At 44.8% G+C, this 23,384-nt stretch overlaps 2 protein-coding genes across 3 annotated transcripts; both read right to left on the reverse strand.

Annotated features, from left to right (window-relative positions):
• Positions 1-1,664: 1,664 nt before the first annotated feature.
• On the reverse strand, positions 1,665-4,507 carry RAB41 (RAB41, member RAS oncogene family). 2 transcript variants are annotated; one of them, XM_037729434.1, is made up of 8 exons: positions 4,336-4,507; positions 4,086-4,141; positions 3,819-3,872; positions 3,294-3,399; positions 3,055-3,166; positions 2,636-2,729; positions 2,346-2,409; positions 1,665-2,090 (listed from the first exon to the last, which is right to left on the reverse strand). In XM_037729434.1, the coding sequence occupies exons 3-8, from the start codon at positions 3,837-3,839 to the stop codon at positions 2,029-2,031; spliced, it is 459 nt and encodes a 152-aa protein (XP_037585362.1). In that variant the 5' UTR covers positions 3,840-3,872; positions 4,086-4,141; positions 4,336-4,507; the 3' UTR covers positions 1,665-2,028. The 2 variants fall into 2 exon arrangements, with proteins under 2 accessions (XP_037585362.1, XP_037585357.1); XM_037729429.1 differs by having other exon boundaries at positions 4,086-4,144; positions 4,334-4,507.
• Positions 4,508-4,838: 331 nt separating this feature from the next.
• ARR3 (arrestin 3) lies at positions 4,839-19,105 on the reverse strand. The gene is made up of 17 exons (XM_017502698.2): positions 18,963-19,105; positions 17,963-18,000; positions 17,667-17,697; positions 17,458-17,518; positions 17,217-17,261; positions 10,047-10,246; positions 9,831-9,890; positions 9,571-9,638; positions 8,780-8,915; positions 8,508-8,592; positions 8,170-8,242; positions 7,629-7,766; positions 6,261-6,344; positions 5,967-5,990; positions 5,763-5,815; positions 5,472-5,481; positions 4,839-5,003 (listed from the first exon to the last, which is right to left on the reverse strand). Exons 2-17 carry the CDS (start codon positions 17,968-17,970, stop codon positions 4,913-4,915), a joined length of 1,167 nt encoding a protein of 388 aa, XP_017358187.2. The 5' UTR covers positions 17,971-18,000; positions 18,963-19,105; the 3' UTR covers positions 4,839-4,912.
• Between the last annotated feature and the right edge of the window lie 4,279 nt (positions 19,106-23,384).

Consider the following 23,384-nt stretch of genomic DNA (forward strand, 5'->3'; position numbering starts at 1 on the left):
CAGCTAATTTTTTGTAGTTTTAGTAGAGACGGGGTTTCACCATGTTGACCAGGATGGTCTTGATCTCTTGACCTTGTGATCCACCCGCCTCGGCCTCCCAAAGTGCTGGGATTTTGAATGCTACCGATTGGATGTCAAATGCTACCAAGGGAAGAAAAAGCTCTTCCAAAGAGAGGAGCCGCTGGAAGGAACAGCAACATTATACCTACCTCACAATTACCTATGATGTCTGGCCAGAACATTAGGGAGGCCGAGGAACTTTAACCACAGTATAACCAAGGAATGGCATAGAGTGAAGGACACTGAAAAAACTGCGCCTTCACCTACAAGCTTTGAACATTTTTCTGCAGGGACCAGTATTAATATAATTCTCTTTTCTCCTTTCCCACATTCTTTGATCTGGATCATAAACGAAAGAAGGGGCTTAGATGCATTTCTTTTCTGAAGCAGCAGTAATAAATTGGTTCCCAGTTTCCAACTTGTAAGTTGAGTAGTACTAACTGCTGACTTCTCCCTTTTCTTCACCCCAGCCCCAAATAATGTTCTGCCATGTTTTTAGATATTTAGTTACCAATCCACCATAACTAGATTATCAGTTACACCTATGACATCACCACTGGCATGTTCAAAATACACATGTGGAATTTAAAGTTTTCTAGTGTGAGGCTGGGGGCCGTGGCTCACACCTGTAATCCCAACACTTTGGGAGGCTAGGGCAAATGGATTGCTTGGGGCCAAGAGTTTGAGAACAGCATGGCCACATGGTAAAACTGTCTCTAATAAAACTACAAAAATAAGTTGGGTGTGGTCGTATGTGCCTATAATTCCAGCTACTTGAAAGGCTGAGGTAGGAGGATAGTTTAAACCCGGTAGGCGGACATTGCGGTGAGCCCAGATTGTGCCACTACACTCCAGCCTGGGTGAAAGAGTGAGACTGTGTCTCAAATAAAAGTTTTCTTGTGTGATACGAGGTGATGTACCCAAAGGATGAAGGCCCAAAATTTGCCTTGAAAGAATCATAGGGAATTTAAATATATATTTATAGACCCTTCAACTGGACAATGATTCTGTGGGTCTGAGGTGCGGTCTGGATATCTGGATTTTTAAGCAAAGTATGTAAGTCTTGAAATATGTGAAACAATGTTCTACATAGTAGTACTATACTGTATGAGGAAGTTCTGGTTCTTCCTATATATCTGACCCCAGCTCTACTGAGATACCTCTTCTAGAGCCTCAGTGCTATTGTTAGGTAGCAACATACCTTGACAGCAGAGCTGGAGGTAGAATTAATGTAGCTGTCTCTATACTTCCTGGGAAATTCTGTTCTATGCTCCTATTTGCTGATCCCCACCCAATCCCATTGGCCACAAGAGAAAGAAAATAGTAGCTTGGTTACTTCCATAAAGGCACATTGGCTCACTCGGCTGAATGCTGAGGTCCAAGACTATCCCTATGGTTAACAGGTCAAAAACAATTCATCTAAGAAGTATGACAAACATGATACAAAGTCCCATCCAGGTTCCAGGGGCCTAAGAGGCAGAAACCCTCCTGTAAATTGGTTCTCAATTAAGACACGTGGAATGGTTCTATTGGGGCATCAACATGAGATAATTACATTGTGAAAATATAGGTATAGTGTGTAGAAAGCACAAGCAATGACAGCCTTAGGTTAAAGGACCAGTCATTTATTGAGGGTGTAGGTGAAAAACAACAACAAACAGTGGAGATTGAATTGTATCTGCCTTCGAAGTATGTCAGCTGCTGTAGAACTGTATTCTCTATAGATATCTTTTAGCCATCTGAGAAAGTAAGGTAGAATTGCCAGGTGCCGCAAGAAGCTTCTGCCCAGTAGCTGTGAGATGCAGTCAGAAAAATATGATAGCACTGTCAGGGGTTCCGTTTTTACCCCAAGGCTAGGAACTGGAAGCCAGTAAGCGGCCATGTATCATAAAACGAGGTGGGGGAGAACTGGTGTGGCAAGCCCAGATGCAAGAAACCCATGAAATGAGGCAGAGAAACCCTAAGCTGTCACTGGGAACAGTAGTTTCTGTTGCCTGACTCCTCGAAGGGCTCCAGTTGGATTTCAACTGCTGAAGTGTGTGTTAAGGAAGCTAATACAGTGAGGTGACTGGAGTCAAATCTCAACACCCAGGGTCAGCTTCTAGGAGATGTAGAAGAGGAATTCTGATCTTACAATCCCCCTCACTTAAAGGCAAACCAAGGAACTACTGTAGGCTAAAGTCAGACCAAACCTTAAGTACCACTCAGGCATCAAGTCAACAAAGGAAACTTACCTTCTCTACTTGTATACTCCCTACCCCAGCAAAAGTAGGAAAAAAGGATACGCCCCTCTTTCGGTACAGGTGAAGTACTTGTGGAAGGAAGGGCAGAAGCCACACGCTGGAATAGCTGTGTGTGTGTGTGTGTGTGTGTGAAAGGTGACAAAAAAAGAAAGGAAAAAAACAAGGTCAGGTTCAGAGGCTGGAATAATTCAGGGCCTTTGGGCTACGTGATGGGAGATGAACCTTGCCCCCCACCCCACAAAGGACAAGCCAAAGGTATCCCAAAGAGTAAACAGTGGTGGTAGCTACAGACAGAGTGCAATTAAAGTAACATAAAAAGAAACAAGTATTACCTTGTCCACATTGTAACTGGTTTTGGCACTGGTCTCAATAAACATCACGTTGAGGTTTCTGGATTTTTCTTCACCCTCTTCTGCAGTGACTTGTCTGGACAAATTAGAATTGATGAAAAGGACCAGAGTTAGTGGATAGGGATACAGTCCTCTGAGGTGTAATGATGCTTACTTAGAGCAAGGAACCCTAGAAGCCTTAAACCTATGATCCTTCTGATTACAGCGTGGGGACTCTCTCCTCTACTCCCCACATATCCTTGTGCCCTCATGGGACGTGTCCCTGTCCTTCCCCTCCTGCAGTGCTGCTGGGGGGCACAGGGAGCCAGGGTAACTCCTCCCCAAATAAATCGAGCACAGTCGACCCTCCCCATAGAGACTGAATTTTAGGTATGCCAGAGGAAGCTGTAGTTATACTTTACCTTTTGTTATTCAAATCAATCTTGTTACCCACCAACATGATGACAACATCGTCACCTCTTTCTGCTCGAACATGTTCTACCCACTTATCTGTCTCCTTAAAAGAAGTGATGTCTGCAAGAGAACATGTGGCAGAGTGTTGAAACATTTAGTAGAGATTTGGAGGGAACCATTCCTCTCTGCTAATTGTATCCATCTCCCTGTCACTTCCTTTTCAAATAAAACATTGCACAGCACCCACTTGTGACATCATAGACAACCACTGCGATAGTTGAACCATGAACATAGCTAGGAATCAGGCTGTGAAAGCGCTCCTGGCCAGCTGTGTCCCATAGCTGCAGCTGAACCTGCGTAAAACAAATGTTTAGGAAGAAGATGGGGAAACGTAGAAAAGAAACTAGCCTTTGTAAAAAGATCAAACCTAGTAAAGGCAGAATATCAAAAGTCAGGGAGACTGGGTCCCTGAGAAGCGGCTGCTGCTGTGGCCTGAAACCAAGTTGGCCTACAGTCCTAGGACAGGTGCAACCAATTTTAATATACTGATTTGATTCAGGAAGACCCTATAGCACAGCAGATTTAAGGATTCAAGGTCTCTTGGACTTTATGGATGTTACAATTGGAGATGAGATGACGGCAGACAGAACAAGAAACCTCATAGGGCTTGGTAAGTTGAAGAGGCTTCCGTTTTCTTGATGGTGCTACCCTACTGTGATGAATAGGCTGAAGGGGCTGGTGTAGGGTTAGTGGTATGAGCGTTAACACTCACCATTCGGTCCTCCAAGCACATGGTCTTAGACAAGAAGTCAATTCCAACAGTTGCCTGCAAAAGAAAGTCAGGTACTCTCCGGCATTCCCTCTATTCCCAACATGAGGCAGTCTTAGAAGCCGAAGTGGAGAATGACCGTTTAGGAAAATGTCCCGGCTCCACTTCCCAACCCGTACAATACATAACCTTGAGGAGGAGAATCTCCAGGTGAGTCCGCCAAGAAGAGGGGCTAAAATGTACCATATGGCTCGGCGGCGGCAGGCTTACCTAGAAGGTGCAGCCGAAGCTGTCGTACATGAAGCGGGTGATGATGGATGTCTTCCCTACTGTGAGGGAGATAAGCAGGCCAATCGTCGCCCCGGGTGCCCTTTCTCCCCTCAAAGTTTCTATGAGCCCTCCCTCCTCCTCCCACTCTAAGGTTTCCCAACGAGGAGGAACTCGATTCCCCGGAGAAAGCCCCGCCCCATTTAATGCCATTCACACCTTCCTGTCCCCAAAGCCCAACCCAGACCCGCACCGCTAGGCTCTCCCAGGAATACGAGTTTAGCTTTGCACAGAGACTGGTATTCCAGTCCTTCGGCAGCCTTGAGGCCAAAGTCTCCGGCCTCCAACCAGCCCTCGCGGTGACCGAAGGCAGACATGGCGTCAGCTAGGTAGGTGGCAGCCAAAATGGCTTCCGGCGCTCAGCCCGTGCCACCTGACGTCACGCGGCGCTCTACCGACGTCGGCTCACGGCCATTGGCTTGGCACCGACGCCTGGGCGTGGCCACGCCCCCTCGGCCCCCTCCTGGCAGCTCGCGCTGCTCCTCGTGTTAAGAGCGATCCTATGACCGTTGCAGTGCGGTCATGGGGCGGAGACAGGGATGGCCACTGACTGTGTCAGAGAGAAATGGGGGTCAGTGTAGGGGAAAGCATCGGCTAAGTGTAATGTAGTCACAGCGAAGGGGTGGGGGAAGGGAAGGTCATTCTCAGTAGTTCCATGACCCTCCAGTTGGAGGAAATAGGCAAGAGATCACCAGGCACATCTGAACAAGCTGATTTATTAGAGTGTTACAGTGGGGGCTCCCACACAGACGGGCACCAGAGCAAGGTGCTCAGCTCCCCTCGTCTCCCTCCGCCTCCACAGCCTTCTGGCTCTCCTCCTCGCCTTTCCGCGTGAACTCCTCGATGACTATGTCCTCAGAGAATAGAGGGTTAGCAACCGCTTTCTGGGTGTCCTCCGTGTCCACTGGTTTTTCCTGATCCCAGAAAAGTGATCCCCTCCCTGCTTCCCAGCTAGGCTCCTTGGCCCCCTCTTGATGCCCCATCCCCCATCCTCCATCACCCACTCTGGCTTGTTTCCTTTCGTTCCCGCCCAAATTTCCCAGCACAAGAGTTCCCCAAGCGCACTGGAAGGGAAATAAGGATGAGGAGTGGGAAGGAGGAAGGTATCAAAGAATGAAAGACGAAAGGGGCAGGAAGGTGGGGTATGCAGAAAGGGAACAGAGGGCATATTGAAAGCACCGAACTGTGACACGAAGCTAAGCCGTATGTTTACGCTGGACCTGTAGTTAAAGCACCATGGGAAAGCATTTTCACATTTCCATCGTCATAACATGGAGAGTGGCAATGGGAAGAGGGGAATGGGGCTTCCAAGTCTCCTATTCCATTTACCTAGCGGCCTCTGCAGCAAGCATGGAGAGGGAGGGAAAAAAAAATGCAGCTGAAGCTGATTCGGGGTTCTTCAGTTCCCCGAAGAAGTATCTTTACCCTTTTCCCTCCCTTTCCAATCCTTCCTCCCCAGCACTCAGGACACACACAGTTCCCCTGAAAACCTAGACACCCAGCCTGCCTATTGCTATTCCATCCACAGCCAAACTGCTCGTCTCCAATTCATGAGATCAGAATGCCTTGGACCTCAGCCCTCAGGAAAACCCTTCCTGTGAGTTCCTCCGGATCACTCACCATGAGATGGCTTCGGGTGGATCAGGACCAAGGGTAGCTCCACACCAACATCGCTGCAAGGATCCCAATGTGGGATGACATCTCATCTCTCTACAAACCCAACCCCTGGACCTCCCTCCCTTAGGTTTCCAGTCTTTGGATGCCCTCAGTCCATCCCTTGTCCTCCTCTTCTTGCCCATGTCCCCCCACCCCACAGTCTCTTACCTGGCCGTCAGGTCTCCTAGGATGCTGTGGGTAGAATGACACCCAAAATTATTAGCAGCAAATAGAGAAGGGGCAACATAGTTTTAATAGGGAATGAGGGATCATAAGCCCTAATGAGCCAGCCACAGAATGGGTTTCTGGAAGGGAAAGTGACTTGTTCACTAGCTCACAGGTTTGGGAACCTGGTCTGTGAGAAGGGGTGAGGAATGGTTGGATTGGATCAATCTAACCGGGAGAAAAAGAGAGGCGAAAAGCCCTTGACTCCTTAGCCCAAGACCCAGAACCCTCACTTACCCGCCACAGGACACCATCAGGTTGACTCTGACTTTGTAGGACACCAGGATCCCCAGCAGCTCTTTGTCCATTCCTGGTCTAATACTGGAGGGTGTAGTATTCATTTGGGGGCGTGTAGGGGCATTAGGAGAATTCATTCAGTCCCCAGTTTCTTCTCATGCATTCCCATCACCACACCGTATAACATTTAGTCTTCTCCCAGAATATCTACCAGGCTCTAAGCTCTCCTACCCATGGAGACCACATTTGTCTCCCTAACATTCAGTTTTACCATGTCACCCTCTGCTCAAGAGCCTACCTTTTGAATACAACAACTACTCTGCCTGCCTTTCAAGACCCCTAACAATCTTGCCCTAGCTAGCCTCTCTAACACTTTCTGCCCTAACTGCTGGATACGACCTAAGCAGACCCATCTTCTCTCCGTGATCAGAACACGCCATGTGGATTCCCATCTTCTAGCCTTTGCCCATGCTGTGTTCCCAGTATAGAATGCTCCTTTTTTTCTACTGTTGGTAACTAGATCCTTCACATATTTCAGGATCTAGCTCATTCTACCTCCTCCAGGGAGCTTGGGAAAAATCTCATCATTGCTCTCTACTGCTGATCTCTTACATATAAAATAACGCTGCTTGGATGATTTCCAAGGCTATTTCCAGTGTTCGCAGTCTATAGCTGCCTGATTGATAAGCCATGGGGAGGGATGGAGGGATTACACCTATCAGATGTTGGCAGGTGGTTTTTGCTGGGAGACACATCTAAGGCTATGGCCTCTGAGGGACAGGACCAAGTGAATGACGTCCTAGGATTCTATTAATTTCTGTTGCATCCTTTTCCTTTGTTGTCCTCCTTTTTCTCCATTTCTCATCTCCTACGCTTCTACTGCATTTTCATGTTCTCTAGAGAGTCGATTCTGTAGAGATCACAATATTCAGAGCCAGAGGACATGTGATAAAATCCTGTCTGCTTCTACCTCTTATTAGCCATGCTACCTTAAACCAGTTCTTTCTTCTCTCTGAGACTCAGGGTCCTTAAATGTAAAAGGGAGTAAGAACATCTATCCAGGCTACTTTAGCGGGATTCTCACAAAGATGACATAGTACATATGTAGGACCTCGGTGAACTGTGAAATCTTATACAACGTAAGGATTGCTTTCCTCTCCATGTTTTCCTTTCTTTCCACCTCTGACGTAAGCCTGCCATTGGTCCCACGGGCATTACTGAGCTTGCTACTGGCCCTCGATCCTGGAGGGGTCTGTGAACACTGCCCTAGAGACAGTTTAAAAACAGGTAGGCTTCACTGAAGATGAAACCTCAGAGCTGTGTATGTAGGAGTAGGAAATGGAGGCTGAGAGTTACATGTGAGCTTACATCGTGCTAGAGGCCAGGTTGGTATCCTCATGCTTGAGTTTCCCATCCAGTGCCAGGCCCCGTTTCTGGCAGCTGGCAGCCAGGATTGGGGTTACTGCAAAGCTCTGGGAGAAGTTGGAATTAGCAGCTACAGTCTCCCTTTGAAAGATGAACAAGAGAAGGGTTTAGAATGGGTTTGCCTACTCAGTACACTTTTACTCTCAAGAGTATCTTGTACAAGATTGTATGAGAACCTACTGGAGAATCCCAGAGAGGTGACATGTTTAACTGTGAAGACTGGGAGAAATTCATTCTAGTTGGAAATCCTTAAGGTTCTGCCCTCGCTCAGCATTTTGATGGGACTCCTGGGGGTAAGTTGTGTCCCCTCCATCCCATTGTCCTCGGAATCCCTCCCATTCTCTACTATAGCCTTCATCTTGAATTTCCCCATTCTTCGGAACTTTCCCTCCCTTTTGTCTTCCCACCTTCTCACCGGCCTACTGGACCTCTTCCCAACACCCGACCCTTTAGCTCTTTGACCCCAGCCCCAGTGCCAGCTCACGTGAATTCCTGAATGAACACAGTCTTGGAGTACTTGTCTAGTGAATACAGGACAACATCAGTGACCTGGTCGACTGAACAAGTCAGGAAAAATATATGATTACAATCAATAAGTCATTTTTGTGACCCCAGCTTACTGTCCTTAGAGGTGACCTTACACACAGGTACACTATACATCATGTAGTAAGACGTGGCCAGTGAGAAAACGAGATGTGCATTTTGACAGATGTGGGATAGAGGGAAAGCCTAGATGAATGCAGACAGGTAAGTGAGGCAGAATTGTGGAAAAAGACCTGTGGCTTTGGGACCAGGTGCAGAGGTATGGGAAAAGAAACTCACCGGAAATCTTGATTCTTTTGATGACCTTGTTGGTGGAGTTGTTGATAGAAACATTGACGGAGATGGGTTCTCCGTGGTAGTGAACCTAAAGCAGGAGGGGGGCCCCATGTCAAGTTTGGAGGACGAATGCACAGATGGAGACCTATAAACCCTGTTTCCTTAGCAGTCTTGCCACCCTGGCTCCCATCTCTGCCTGCCCACGTAGGTTATCAGTGAAGAAAGGGCATCAGAGGGGATGCTGGGGCAGGAGGCAGGAAGTGAGGGTAACAAACCTCCCTGTCCATCCAGGCCTGGAGTTGTAGGGGCTGAGCTGATAGAAGAAAGCGGCGGACGGTCTGGGCTGAGGGGCCAGGGCCTGCCTCCGGTGGTGCAAATTGTACTTTCCGGACAACCAGTCGCACATAGTCTCTGAGCAGAGACCAAGGGATCAGCCAGAGCATCCTCCTTTCAGACCCACAGCCCTCTCCCATCCCACCCGCACAGCCCAACCCTTGCTTAAGAATGGGAATAGAGGAAGGCCCCCCTCAGAGAACTCCTCTAGACCCTTAATGTAAGTATGTAGACCAAAGGTTGGTAAACTATGGCCCACTGGCCAAATCTGGCCTGTTGCCTGTTTTCCTATGGTCCAGGAACTGAGAATGGTTATACTACATTTATAAATGGTTGAAATAAATCAAGGAACAATAGTATTTTACGACATGTGGATATGACATGAAATTCAAATTTCAGTGTCCATAAACAAAGTTCTATCGGACACACAGCCACACTCATTCATTACTGTACCTCCTGTGGCTGTGTTTGTGCTACAACAGCAGAGTTGCATAGTTGCAACAGAGACTACATGGCCCACAAAAACCAAGTAGTTATTTTTTGGACCGTACACAAAAGTTTGCTGACCCTTGCCCTAGAGCAAAGAAGAGAAGTCAGAGGGGACTCAGGAACGGGCGTCACTGGTGGCGACGATGCTGTGGAGGTTGAAAGTGGGGCTATTTCTGTCATTAGAGCAGGATCTGTTTCCTGGGACAGGCTGGAGGCAAGGATTTTGGGGAGAACCAGAGAATACCTCTTGGACACTGTCTCCTCCGGGTTTTCAGCACAGAAACTCTTCACCTCAAAGTCAATCCCACAGGGCTGTAAAGGGACAGGAGCAAAGAGAGTTCATTTCCAGTGCTGTCTTCCCTTCCCCGTGGGCCTATAAGAAAATGCCTGACCTCCCTCCTTAGCTGTCCATTTCTCTCCAGTCTTGCCTGTTTGTCCCACTGTTCCTCTACCCTGGCACTACCATCTATCCCTCTTTCTTAGAACCCAGTCCTCGGTCTTCACCTTGCCTGAATCTTCTGGACCTGGCTGTAGTGTCACAGAACAGGGCAGGTTGGTCACCATCTAGGGGACAAAAAAGTGGTCATGAAAGAAGTAGAAAAGAAAAGAATTCAAACCGATACAACACAAATAGGGACCCCTCTCCCTTGTTGCCCTTCTTGAGCTTCCTCTCTTAATCTTCCCTGGAAACCTTGCCCACCCAGGGTTTGGGGTCAGTACCTGCAGGGTAAAGGGGTAGGCATTGTCCCCTAGCTTGTGCAGCAATCGCTCCTGTAGGACTGTGAGGGGCCCCTGAGTGCTGGTGGATTCAGCTGGGACCACTTGCAGGGTCTGCACATACAGATCTTTCCGGAATGTCAGACCAATCACATCCAAGTCATCACGGCCATAGCGAAAGGCACATGTCAACATGACAAACACTGCAGGCAAAGGAGGAAGAGAGTGGCCTGTCAGGCCTGAGTGGGAAGGGGAATCTTAACTGGGTCAAGAAGACACAGAGAGGTGATGTCATATGATCAAAAGACTATGGCCGCAAAGAAAACCACTATTAACACATTTGTCTGCTGTGAGATTTATATTGAATGTCTTTATAAACAAACAAAAAAGGAAAGCCTGGGGGAATATCTTTGCAACACATATAATACACAGAAGGTTAGCATCCAAAATACGTAAGCACATCACACATCAACAAGAATGATGGACCAGTATCATAGTGTGCAAAAAATGTGAAGGCATGCCCAATAACATATGAAAACATGTTTAATCTCATGAGTAGTCAGATAAATGCAAATTAAAGGGCAACCAGATAAGATTTCGCACCCATCAGATTGTCAAAAAGTTCTAAGTCTGACAATAGTATGTGCTACAAACAAGCCCATTCAAAAGTGGGCAAAGGATATGAACAGACACTTTACAAAAGAAGACATACATGAGGCCAACAAACATAAGAAAAAATGCTCATAATCACTGGTCATTAGAGAAATGCAAATCAAAACTACATTGAGATACCATCTCACGCCAGTTACAATGGCGATCATTAAAAAATCTGGAGACAACAGATGCTGGAGAGGATGTGGAGAAATAGGAACACTTTTACACTGTTGGTGGAAGTGTAAATTAGATCAACCATTATGGAAGACAGTGTGGCGATTCCTCAAGGACCTAGAAATAGAAATTCCATTTGACCCAGCAATCCCATTACTGGGTATATATCCAAAGGATTATAAATCGTTCTACCATAAGGACACATGCACACAAATGTTCATTGCAGTACAGTTTACAATAGCAAAGACCTGGAACCAACCCAGATGCCCATCAATGATAGACTGGACAGGGAAAATGTGGCACATATACACCATGGAATATTACGCAGCCATAAAAAATGATGAGTTCGTGTCCTTTATAGGGTCATGGATGAACTTGGAAGCCATCATTCTCAGCAAACTGACACAGGAGCAGAAAATCAAACACCGCATGTTCTCACTCATAGGCGGGTGTTGAACAATGGGAACACATGGACACGGGGAGGGGAGCACTGCACACTGAGGTCTGTTGGAGGGAAATAGGGGAGGGACATCGGGAGGTGGGGAGTTGGGGGGGATGGCATGGGGAGAAATGCCAGATATAGGTGAGGGGGAGGAAGGAAGAAAATCACACTGCCACGTGTGTACCTATGCAACAATCTTGCATGTTCTTCACATGTACCCCAAAACCTAAAATGCAATTAAAAAAAAAAAAGATGTGGAACAAAAGAGTTGTTACATACTGCTCGTGGGAGTATTAATGCAACTAATTTGAAAATCTATTTGGGATTATCCAGTAGAATTAAATCTGCTCGTAGTGTATGACCTAATAATGTGACTTTAAAGGAGCTTTTGTTCTTGTTTACAAGGAGATACATATGATAATGGCCGTTGCATCAATGTTTGTCAGAACTAAACCTGGAGATAATCTAAATATCTATCAGCAGGAGAATGAGTAAAACGTTTGTGGCATATTTACAAAATGGAATACTAAACCAAGATTAAAATACATGAACTAGAACTTGATGGAATGCTATGGCTTGTATGTGTCCTCTCTATCATTCAGGAGTTGAAACTTGATGGCCATTGTGATGGTATTAAGATGGCCATCAAGAAATGATTAGATCATGGGCCTTCTTTGTTCCTGAATCCCTTCATGAACCGGATTAAGGCCCTTAGATAGGACACCGTTTGCCCTTTCACCTTCCACCACGTGAGGACACAATGTTCCTCCCCTCCAGAGGATGCAGCAATAAGGCACCATCTTGGAAGCAGAGAGCAGCCCTCATCACACAACTGCACCTGCTGGAGCCTTGATGTTGGACTTCCTCCCTTTCAGAATTATGAGAAAATAAATTTCTGTACTTTTAAATTACCTAGTCTCACGTATTTTGCTGTAGCAATAGAAACAGACTAAGACCCGTGTCAACACGGTTAAATCTCAAAAGCTATTGAACCAGGCCCGGTGTGGTAGCTCACGCCTGTAATCCCAGCACTTTGGGATGCCTAGGCAGCAGTTCAAGACCAGCCTGGCCAACATGGTGAAAACCCGTCTCTACTAAAATACAAAAATTAGCCAGGTATGGTGGTGTACACCTGTAATTCCTGCTACTTGGGAGGCTGAGGCAGGATAATTGCTTGCACTTGGGAGGCAGAGGTTGCAGTGAGCTGAGATTGCACCATTGCACTCCAGCCTGGGTGACAGAGCAAAACTGTCTGGAAAAAAAAAAAAAAAGGGAAGCTACTGAACAAACAAATGTAGCTGCGGAATGATAGGCACACTATATTACCGTTTATATATAAAGTTTCAAAGGGGCCAGGCACAGTGGCTCATGCCTGTAATCCCAGCACTTTGGGAGCCAGGGTGGGTGGATCAGAGGTCAGGAGTTCAAGACAAGCCTGGCCATGCTGGTGAAACCCGGTCTCTACTGAAAATATAAAAATTAGCCTGGTGTAGTGGCAGGTGCCTCTAATCCCAGCTACTCGGGAGGCTGAGGCAGGAGAATGGCTTGAAGCCCATAGGTGGAGTTTGCAGCGAGCCGAGATCATGCCACTGCAGTCCAGCCTGGGCGACAGAACGAGACTTCATTTCAAAAAGAAAACAAAACAAAATAAAAAAGTTTGAAAGCAGATAGGACAATATCAAAGTTCATCATAGACACTTAACTATGGAGTACAAGAATGGAGCCACTGAGCGAATAACAAACCCCAAATTCAGGATAGTGGTTATCTGTGGAGGGAGGAGAGCAGGAGGAGAAGGAGTAGGGAGGGAGGAGGGACACACAGGAGGCTTTAGTTTGTTTCTGTCATTCTTATTAAAGCTTGGTGATTTTTACAGAATATTCCTAACATAATTCTACGTGCCTGAAATATTTTATCATGAAAAAGAGAAACAATAATACTTAGGGTCAGAATACCTGGACTTGACTAGGACTTGCACAAACCCCTTGAGTTCTCCGGGTCTCAGTTACTACACCTGTCAAGAATAGGACTGCTCTGGTAGTTCTATATATGCTATTTAGACCTCAAACTAACCCTCTGACGTGCTGTTATCTCCACTTTACAGGTACGGAAAGGGAGCTCAGTGCTGTTAAACAATGGCGCAGGATTTCAACTCAGGCTTGTCTGTCTCCAAGTTCCAGGCTCATAGGTATTTAACTTAACTTATAAGACAGTTGTGAGGAGTTGATGTATAAGAAATCCCTTTGCAGGCGGGGCACAGTGGCTCACTCCTGTAATTCCAGCACTTTGGGAGGCCAAGTTGGTTGGATCGCCCAATGACAGGAGTTCAATTTCAGCCTGGCCAACATGGTGAAACCTCGCCTTTAGTAAAAACACAAAAATTAACCAGGCGTGGTGGTGGGTGCCTGTAGTCCCAGCTACTCGGGAGGCTGAGGCAGGAGAATCACTTGAACTCAGGAGGCGGAGGTTGCAGTGAGCTGAGATGGTACCACTGCACTCTAGCCTGGGCAACAGAGCAATACCTCATGTCAAAAAAAGAAAAAAGAAATCTCTTTGGAAACTTCAAATAATGTAGATGTGGATGTTGATGATGATGATGGGAATACTGACAGGAATGGAAGAGTTATAATTGAACTCATACTTTGTAACTGGCATCTAAGATTTGAAAGAAATCAAGTGAGAGGCAGATAGAAAGCCTCTGAAAAAGGCTAATGGAATGTAGAATGGAGTAGGGAGGGATACCTGTCCATGTACAGGGTGACAGAGGTTGAGGCAAGTAAAGATGTAGAACACGAATGGGTAACCTTATTTCTATCAGGGGCTGTGACCCAAAGGAAAGAAAACTACCAACAGCAGCACTTGAGTAGAAAGCAACTTATTTTAGTATTTTTCAGAACTCAAAACATCAAACACCAGATTATTTTCTTTTAAAATTGAGAACGAGGAAAATGAACCTATATTCAAAATATACAGCAAAGCCTGAAAGTATTGATAGTATCAGTGTTTATAAAGGCTAGGGTAATATGGACAGCCTCATGCACTGCAGGAGGGAGATTTAATTGGCATAAGTATTTTAGAGAGCAATTTGACAATAGGTATAGAAAGCTTTAAAAATGGTGAATGCCTTTTTGCCATTAATTTCTCTTCTAGGCATTTCGCCTAAAGAAATAATTGAACTAGTATAAAAAGTATGTGTATTACAGGGCTTCGTGGTATTCCCATACAATATAATACTAGGCAACTTAAAAAGTTATAGATTTTTATATACTGACACAGGTTTAAAGGATTATAAAATATTATTTATAGTATAGCATTTTTAATGAAAATATAGATGTTTGCATAGAAAATATGAATAAATAAGATGAAAAATATTATTAGCGATTAAAGATGGCAAGGTTGCAGTCTCTTCTTCATCTACGTTTTAAAATTTTTCTACAATGGAGACAAATCTAGTAATTTTCAAAAGATACAAAAAATAGATTCACCTTGGTTCTCAATTATGGCCAATTATAGTGGGAGAAAGGAGAAAGAAAGGGAAATAAGGGATAAAGGAAAGCAGAAAGACAGAAAGGGAAAAAGGAGCGGAAAAGAGGTGGCTGGAAGGAGGCAGGTGAGAGAAGAAATGAAAGAGATGAGGAATGACACAGAAAAAAGGTCAGGATGGGCGAGGCAGAAGGGGATCTAGTAGTCCCCGAGGTAAGGGTGTTAATCAGATGACTTGTTCTTGGAATCGCTTGCTATTCCTGTGTAGGGAGGGCAGGAGACTAAGACATCAACTGCATCTCGAAACTCCTACCCCCCACTGATGCTCTAATTGGCTTTCTAGCAGTTTAGAATTATCCTTTTGTTTTGCGTGCTAGGAAATTGCTTGTTTTTATTTCCTTTCAAAAGTCAGTATCTATTCTAAAGTCATTAGTTTATACTTGTGTTTATTCTACAAAAAATATGTTAATTGTCTGAACATCAGAAGAGACAAATCAAAGTTCCAAAATAATGAATCATGTTCCACAGATAACTACCGTTAATATCTGTTGTGTTTGCTTCCCAACTTTGTCTGTTGCTATAATTGAACACAAGGCCACCTTAGGTATTTTTTATTTTGCTCTCATTATCCTTTTGAAGTTAAACTTTGTATTTTGAGATCATTGTGGAGTCACATGCAGTTGTAAGAAATAATACAGAGAGAGATTCCAGATAGATTTTTGTTGAACAACAATTCGTTCACACCACCACATATACTACTGCCCTATCACTGGCCTTTATCACTCCACAGTACAGAGTAAGCACATTTTACGTCCACAAATGTACCTTGATAGAAAAACACATTAGGAAATATGATGCAAACAAGACAATCTTCATAGAGGTAACAAAACATATTGAAAAACTAAGAATAAACAAGAAATATGCACAATTTAGCCGGGCGCGGTGGCTCATGCCTGTAATCCCAGCACTTTGGGAGGCTGAGGTGGGCGGATCACCTGAGGTCAGGAGTTTGAGACCAGCCTGACCAACATAGAGAAACCCCATCTCTACTAAATATACAAAATTAGCTGAGTGTGGTGGCGCATGCCTCTAATCCCAGTTACTCAGGAGGCTGAGGCAGGAGAATCACTTGAACCCAGGAGGCGGAGGTTGCGGTGAGCCGAGATCCTGCCATTGCACTCCAGACTGGGCAACAAGAGCAAAACTCCGTCTCAAAAAAAAAAACAAAAAAAACAAATATGCACAACTTAAATGAAAAGTAATATAAAACTCTACTAAGGGGACATAAAGGAAGATTAGAATAAAAGGAAAAATGCATCGTCTTCCTAGAACAACATATATTTTTTAACTAAAGATTTCTTTCCATAGCTTGTGAGGATTTTATAGAAATGTGAAAAAACGATTTTGGTTTTAGAAATATAGAATACTTGGGAACCTTAAATAAGTTGGTTAATTTATGAGTCTATCCCAAAGTTACTCTAATATTTCAAATTGACTGGATTGCTTTTTGACACTGCTTAATCTGAGAGATTTAGGCTACTTTATTCTCCAATATCTAATGGTTACATCTGAACTAGTATTCATCAACCCATTCATGGCCTTTTTCAAATCAAACCCAATTTTCATTCTAGTTGGATCACAGTGGAGTTAATCCATAGTGAGAATTAAAAGGGAAAAAAAGCAGAAAAAAAAAAAAGTCAGTGTAATCTTGATATGTAGTGCTGCTTCCAGAGTAATGTTTTTTACTGTTACTTCTTACGGTTGTTATTTTGTTTCTTTGTTTGGGATTTTTTTCTTGAATAAAACATCAGGCAGTTTCCTAACACAAAAAGAAAGATGGAAAGATGAATACCAGAGGTTGCAAAACGGCAGCCTGAAGGTCACATCCAGCCAACAGAAAAAAAAGCAGGGTTGGGGATTTAATCTATCCAGGCTTCTAAAGTCTTTTAGTGAGTTGCCAACATTTGAAAATCAGGAAATTTGCATTAAAATATGGATTTCTGGCTTATTGGATTATATCATAGGCAGCCTAAGATTCAGATCAATAGCCAAGCAGGGGCACCACCAATAATAATAGAGAAAATTCAAAATTTTGAAAGAAGCTATTTTAATTTCAGCACAAGTGTAAATCCTATAAAATTTTGAAAAATAAAATTTAATTTATGCTTTAGATATTTACTTGGACTATTATTTGGGTAAGGGGCACCATAATCTTTTCATATTCTGAGCTTTCATTTACAGTTTCTAGTTAACAATTAGAAAATTTGGCCACACTGGGCTGGAATTCCCAGTTGTCAGCCTCCACCAGACACGGTATTCACAGTTCCTGCCACTTTCTGGTTTTCTTATACATTTCTGGTGCAATCCACTCATCGGGTTACCTGTCTGAAACATACAAAGACCAACAAGGATTTCCACTTACACTTTCGACCTTCTAAGTACTCGGGATCAACCAGGACTACACCATCTGCGGAGAGAGGGACAGACAGCACCTTGGTCAGGAAAAACTCTCAGACAGTGAAACAGAAGATGATCCCTCAAATGTTTCTTCCCATTCTTCCCTTTAATTGGCCTCCTTTTCTGCGCGGTCTTTCCTGGACTTTCTTTTACTGCCTAGTTTCCATTCTTCTTTCCCCAGGCTTCCCCTTTTTGGACTCACTGACCAATGGGTTCCACTGTGTCCACATGGTCCACGAAGTCCCGTTTCCCCAGGTAGATGGAGAGCTGTTGTGGAACAACCTCCCATGTTATTCTCGTGATCATTTTTGAATGGATTCCCCTGAAACCCCCAACCCAGACCCCTGACCTTGAAGGATGTACCCACCTATCCCTTTTGCCCTCTCATTTACCCAGCTGGGCCAGGTTCTCTCACCTTCCCATTGGAGCTGGTCTTCTTAAACACCCTATGGGGAGAAAACCAGAAAGAGGATAGAGAGGGGGATTGGAAGAGCAGGGAAGAGGAAATAAGGGAGGTGGGGAGAAAAAGAAATATTCTTAGGATTAGGAGAAGAGGCTCCAGGAGCATAGGATGGGGCAAAGCTAGAGGTAATCGGGGTAGAATCCAAGGACACAAATTAGGGAGAGATTGGAAATCCCTCTATCCCAAAGGCAAGTACTTGAATGGTGATAGGGAGCAATTCACAGGTTTAGAGGATTAGGAGTTCTTACTTGGACATGTTGGCTATATAGTTGATGTTGAGCCTTTTCTAGGAAGAGGGAAAGAAGAAAGGCTCAATCATTTCATCTCTATTCTTCTCATCCCACTCCAGCATACCATCCATATACACCTACTGTGATGTAACCTTTCCTCAGACAGACACCTCACCCACATCAAGTACCTCCTGTTTTCCCTTGTGCCAAGGGTACTTCTTTAGCCTTCTTCAGCCATATTCTTGCCCATTTTGGTCAAGAGGGGAAAAAAAAACCTTCCTACTTTGTACAAATCATTGAATAACCATACTATCTATTCTCCAGAAAGGGCCAAACTTCCTAGAATGGCTGGGGAATTCTTGAGAGCCCTCAGAGAGAAGGAACTTCTCTGGAAAGGGGCTGGACAGAGGTTTCCATCCAGAAAAGTATGAGAAAAATGTGTTTCTTGGTCTGTATGAGAGTAGACATCCCCTGGCACACAAGGCATGTTTGCTGGATACATGAATGAATGAATGAACAAATGAATGGATTCTGTCTGCTTCTGCTCCTGCAATGGATCCTGAGCCTGAGTTCACCTCATGATGGCCTTGACTCTAAACAAAGAAGGGATAAAGGTGTGGGAGATAAGGGGTTGATGCCTTCATGCTATCAGTTTTTGGTGACAAAGGTCTCTATGGAGGTTGAAAGTCCTCCTTGAACTCATCCCTCTCATTCCTTTCCCTAGATTTTCCCATCCTTATCCACATCCAGGTCCCCAGGGGCTAGGCCTTGGGGTGGGAATCCTTAGAGACAGGGAGATGTCTCTCTAGTGCTTCCCTTTGATGCTTACTGAGCCTGGCCCAGGGGGTGAGCTTAGGGGAGCTTCCAGAGGTCTTTGGAAGGTCTCTAGGCCTGAATGACTATAGGCTGTGTCAGGAAGGGTGTCCCTCAGCTGCTGCCTAATATATTAAAGGGGATGCTAAGAACAAGGGACACAGGGCTTCATACAGGCTAGAAGTAGAGGGCTTTGGAATATTACCTGGGGAGAGAGATCAAGTTCACATCAGTCTCCAGCTCTGGTTGCTATGCTTGCCTCCCCAGCCTCTTATACCCACAGTCCTCTGAGTGTTTTGATTGGTGGGGGTCATCGGAAAAGAATAGGGTTCTTTGCGGCAGGGGGGGTTGGGGGGCGGCATGAAACACTACTATAAATAGCTCAGGTGCCAAGAGTTTGGAAAGCAGATTAGTGCCTAAAAGATTAGTGGCTAAAAGATTAGCAGGCTATTGCTGCTGGGACAGAGTGGGGGCAGGAGGTTGATTCTGATGATGTTAAAGGCAGGGGAGTTTGAGAAAGGTAACTTCAGGATTTTGGCCTTGTGAGGCCTTGAACCTGAGAACTTGGGTCAAAGTGGAGTTAAAGGTCTTAAAGGTGAAGCATGGTGAGGGGTTGAAATGGGAGGGCTCAAAGTATAGGACTTTGTGTTTTTGAAAGGAATACCTTGTGTCACACTCCAATCTCTGTGTCAGCGGCTCCAGGCCACACAAAAGCCACAAGTATAGGAAAGAGTACCTTGTACCCAGCCCCCTACCACTTGGGACCTTGGACTCTTGAAGCTGATGTTTAGAAACCCTGATTATCCCAGCTTATGTGCACAGCAGGAGTCAATCTCCTGTAGGTAGTGGGGGCAGGAGTGGTGGAGGGGAAGCTGAGTGCATTGAGCTGTGTGTGCACATGTCGGTGAGCCTTGAACTTCTTTTCTCATTGGAGAGGAAGGTAACATAAGATTCCCAGCCCAGGGACAGGTTCTTCTGGCAGGGCATGCATGTGGAGGGAATAGGCAATTGACATCTGTATCACCCCCACCTGGGGTAAACCTCCTCACTCCCACTCTTGACTCTATCCAATCCCTGAAACTAAGTCCATGTTCTAAGCAGCTTCTCTTGCCTCATATGACCGCTCATGGAATTAGAGATATTTCTGTCTCTGCAGCTGCCAGGACCCCCACAGTGGTAACAACAAAGTAATCTTCCTTTCTTGACTGTCCTTCCCATAGGGCCCAGGCTCAGGCTTCACGGGCATAGAGAATGTAGAGACAGACTCTGCAAGCTCTGGGGGTTCAGGACTCTGAACCCCTTTACCTCCCCTTACAGCTGGCTGGCCATTACTTATCTATAGACACAGCCCTCAATCCCAACCCCCACTATGCAGTGTCCATTCTTCAGAGGATGGCTTTGGCTATGGCTCAGAGGGCTGGGCACGGCCTTCCCTAACTCCTGCCCCTCACTGAAGGCTCTGGACAGCTGTCCCATATTCTCTTTGCACAGTTCACAGTGTCAGCCCCTGCCATTCCTAGCCAATATGCATCTCAGGGCATTGTTGTTTAGTTACTATAACTCTCTCCTTCTCAGGAGCTTTCAGATAGTACGAGAAGCCCAGATTCTGCAGGTACCATAGTGGGATAAAAACTACTGCTGGACATACAGGAAAGGCTCATATACATGCCAAGGCTGGTGTCTGAGAGGAAGGTGAAAAGTCAGAATGAATGTACTTTTCATGCCAGACATGGCAATAGTCAATGGCAGGAGAGGAAGGCTTCTCTTCTTGTGTGCTTATTTTTATCATCCAGGAAACCTTTCCCAGAATCTCTAGAATAACTGGTGGTCGGCCCATTTTTGTCTTTAGACCCACACTCGAGTCTCCTATCTCCCTTTTAGGTACTCAATCCCTCTTATCCTCTCTTTCTACTCAGATCCATGGGTCTCTCAGTAGGAAGAGAGTAGATCTGCTAGGTCTTTAATTCATTATTATGACAGAATGTAAATCATTACTCTTTTCCAGAAGTTTGTGCATTTCTTGACTGAGGTAAAATGCACAAATCTTAACTGCAGTTCAGTGAATTTTTACCCATTGTGGCAGGCTGAATTATGCCCCCCAAAGATGTCAGGTCTTAATTCTGGGAACTGACGAATGTCACCTTATATGAAAAAGAGACTTTGCAGATGTGAATAAATTAAGGATCTTGAAATGGGGAGATTATTCTGGATTATCCAGGTGGGCTCTAGTGCTATCACTGGTCTCTATGAGAGAGGGGCAGAGAGAGATTTGACTCAGAGGTAGGAGGCAATATGGGGTCTGAAGCAAGATGCTAGGTCACTGGCTTTGAAGATGGAGGAAGGGGCCATGAGCCAAGGAATGCAAGGAATACAGCTCTAGAAGCTGGAAAAGACAAGGAAATCGACTTTCCCCGAAGTCTCTCATGGCCACAAGATGGCTGTTCCTGCCCAGGCATGGCCCTGCTGAAACCTTGATTTTGGCCCTTTGAAACTGATTTTGGACTTCTGACCTCCAGAATTGTAAGAGAAGAACTGTGTATTGTTTTAAGTCACCAAGCCTATGGTAATTTGTTACAGCATCCATAGGAGTTTAATACACCTGTATAAACACACATATAGCAACCACACAGGTTAAGATATAGAACATTTCCATCTCCCCAGAAAATTTCTTTGTGCCTCTTTCCAGTTGGCTTCCCAAAGCTAACTGGATTCCCAAGCTTCTCAAAGAGAACTATCACCAGTGTCACTTTGACCTGGAATACCTGCATTTTACAAGGATGCGACAGTAAGAAGGCAAAGAAATGAATCTCTATTGGAGTTTCTGGCCCCTATAATACAATGGTGGGAGAAATATTTTTAGGTCCTTACCCACCTCATTCTGTACTACCGGATGATATCTCTAACCAGACCTTCCATTTAGAAAATGATGATCAGATCTCTGCATGAGGAAGGGGTGGGTTACTTAGTAAAAGATTGTAGTAGACAGAATTCCTTACGAACTCAATAGTCATCCCTCTCTTCCTCCTTGTGGAAAGAATCCCTGTTTTAAGGTATTTCACCCTCCTCCACATGGGTCTGTGCTCCTCTGTGCCAGCCATGGTCGTTTTATCCCCCTTGCCGGTGATCAGCTTAGTTATAGGCATGATGAAATTCAGGCCACTGTTATGTGAGAGGAGGTATGCTGGAAAGATTCTGGGAAAGGTTTCTTGAATGATAAAAATAAGCATAAAGGAAGAAGCCCTCCTCTTTTGCCATTGAATATTGCCATGTCTGGAAACAATGCCTGAACAGCAATAGAGACCTTGTGACCATGAAAGCTGCTAAACAACATGCTGAGATTTGCCAATCAGAAAGATGGAAAGAATCAGGATTTTTAAAATGACATTGTTGAACTGCTGAATTAATCAGCTTCAAAGCCACCCACTACTGAACTTATATGCAAGATAATATATTTCCTTTTTTAAAAACAGTCATCTAAGTTGGGATTTTCTGTTATTGCAACTGAAAACAGCAAAAGATTCAAGTGGGATGTGGATGAGGCATTAGCTCAGTGGGGGAGGATGGAAAGGAGATAGATGGATTAAATGGTAGAAACAGATTTCCTGTGCTGTCCTAGGTGCTAAACCAAGTAGTCCTGGTTTCCACTCTAACGTTGTTAACAGCCTTGCTGGAGACAGAGTTGAGCATTTAGAAAGACAAAAAGGCACACTACAGAGAATACATGTGGATAAAGCTAACTTGGGTACAATGATATGGAGCCAGTCACTTCCCCATGATTTTATTAGTAAGTTTAGACATCCAGGGCTTCACATCACTACACCTTTCTGTCAAGGTTGAGTAACTGTCTCGTTCCACTCACTATCAGCAGGTAATTCCATTTGTTCACTTCATAAGGAAAACTCAGCCAATTGGAGTGGACCTCACACCTTCCAAATACACCTATATTTTAATTCCCAATAACAACGAGGGCACACTGCTGGGTTCCTTACATCTATTGCTTCATTGTTTTCTCACAACAAGCTAGGTGCTAGCATCCTCATTCCACGTATGAGGAAATGAAGGTTCAGAAAGACTTACCCATAGTCACAGCTGGTAGGTGATGGAGCCAGAGTTCAACCCTAGGTCTATCTGACTCCAAACCTGCATTTTTTTCACTATATCACTTGCCTTCCCTCCCTCATTTCCTTTCCCCTCCCTTCTTATCTTTATCCCTTCTTTTCTCCCTTTCTCCCTCCCTCCCTCCCTCCCTCCTTTCTCTTCCTTCCTTCCTTCCTTTCCTCCTAACTCAGAGAAAGAGATTAGAAATCATGCCTCTTCTTCCTTTCCTTCTTAAAGCCCCAAGGAAAGAGAAAACCTTCCAGAGAAACTGTCATCAACACAATTATGAATATTAGATGTGAGGGGCCAGGAGGGAGAGGACTGGGACAAACGGGAGGAGTAGAGCAATGGAAGGGTGTCAGCAATAATGGTATTCATAAATCTTATTTATCTCTGTCAGGGGAAAAATAGTAAACTTTTGCTGCATACTAAATTCCATATGTCAATGAGATACTCGAGTGGGTGGGTCCTATAGCAAACAACATATGTAGGGCTTAGATTATAGATGTGGGAATCATTCAATTCAATA

The sequence above is a fragment of the Cebus imitator genome, unplaced genomic scaffold (genome assembly GCF_001604975.1).
Source record: "Cebus imitator isolate Cc_AM_T3 unplaced genomic scaffold, Cebus_imitator-1.0 Scaffold14, whole genome shotgun sequence".
NCBI lineage: Eukaryota > Metazoa > Chordata > Mammalia > Primates > Cebidae > Cebus > Cebus imitator.

What these genes read in the sequence shown, in the direction of transcription:
- RAB41 (XM_037729434.1), bottom strand. Translation starts at nt 3,839, where the DNA reads ATGTGCTTGGAGGACCGAATG. An exon ending in TGTGCTTGGAGGACCGAATG is followed by an intron (nt 3,400 to 3,818) that starts GTGAGTGTTAAC and finishes TGTTTTACGCAG; the next exon opens with GTTCAGCTGCAGCTATGGGA. An exon ending in GGTTGTCTATGATGTCACAA is followed by an intron (nt 3,167 to 3,293) that starts GTGGGTGCTGTG and finishes GTTCTCTTGCAG; the next exon opens with ACATCACTTCTTTTAAGGAG.
- ARR3 (XM_017502698.2), bottom strand. An exon ending in GTACTTAGAAGGTCGAAAGT is followed by an intron (nt 10,247 to 17,216) that starts GTAAGTGGAAAT and finishes CTTTGCCTGCAG; the next exon opens with TGTTTGTCATGTTGACATGT. An exon ending in AGGCCTGGATGGACAGGGAG is followed by an intron (nt 8,593 to 8,779) that starts GTTTGTTACCCT and finishes CTCCTGCTTTAG; the next exon opens with GTTCACTACCACGGAGAACC.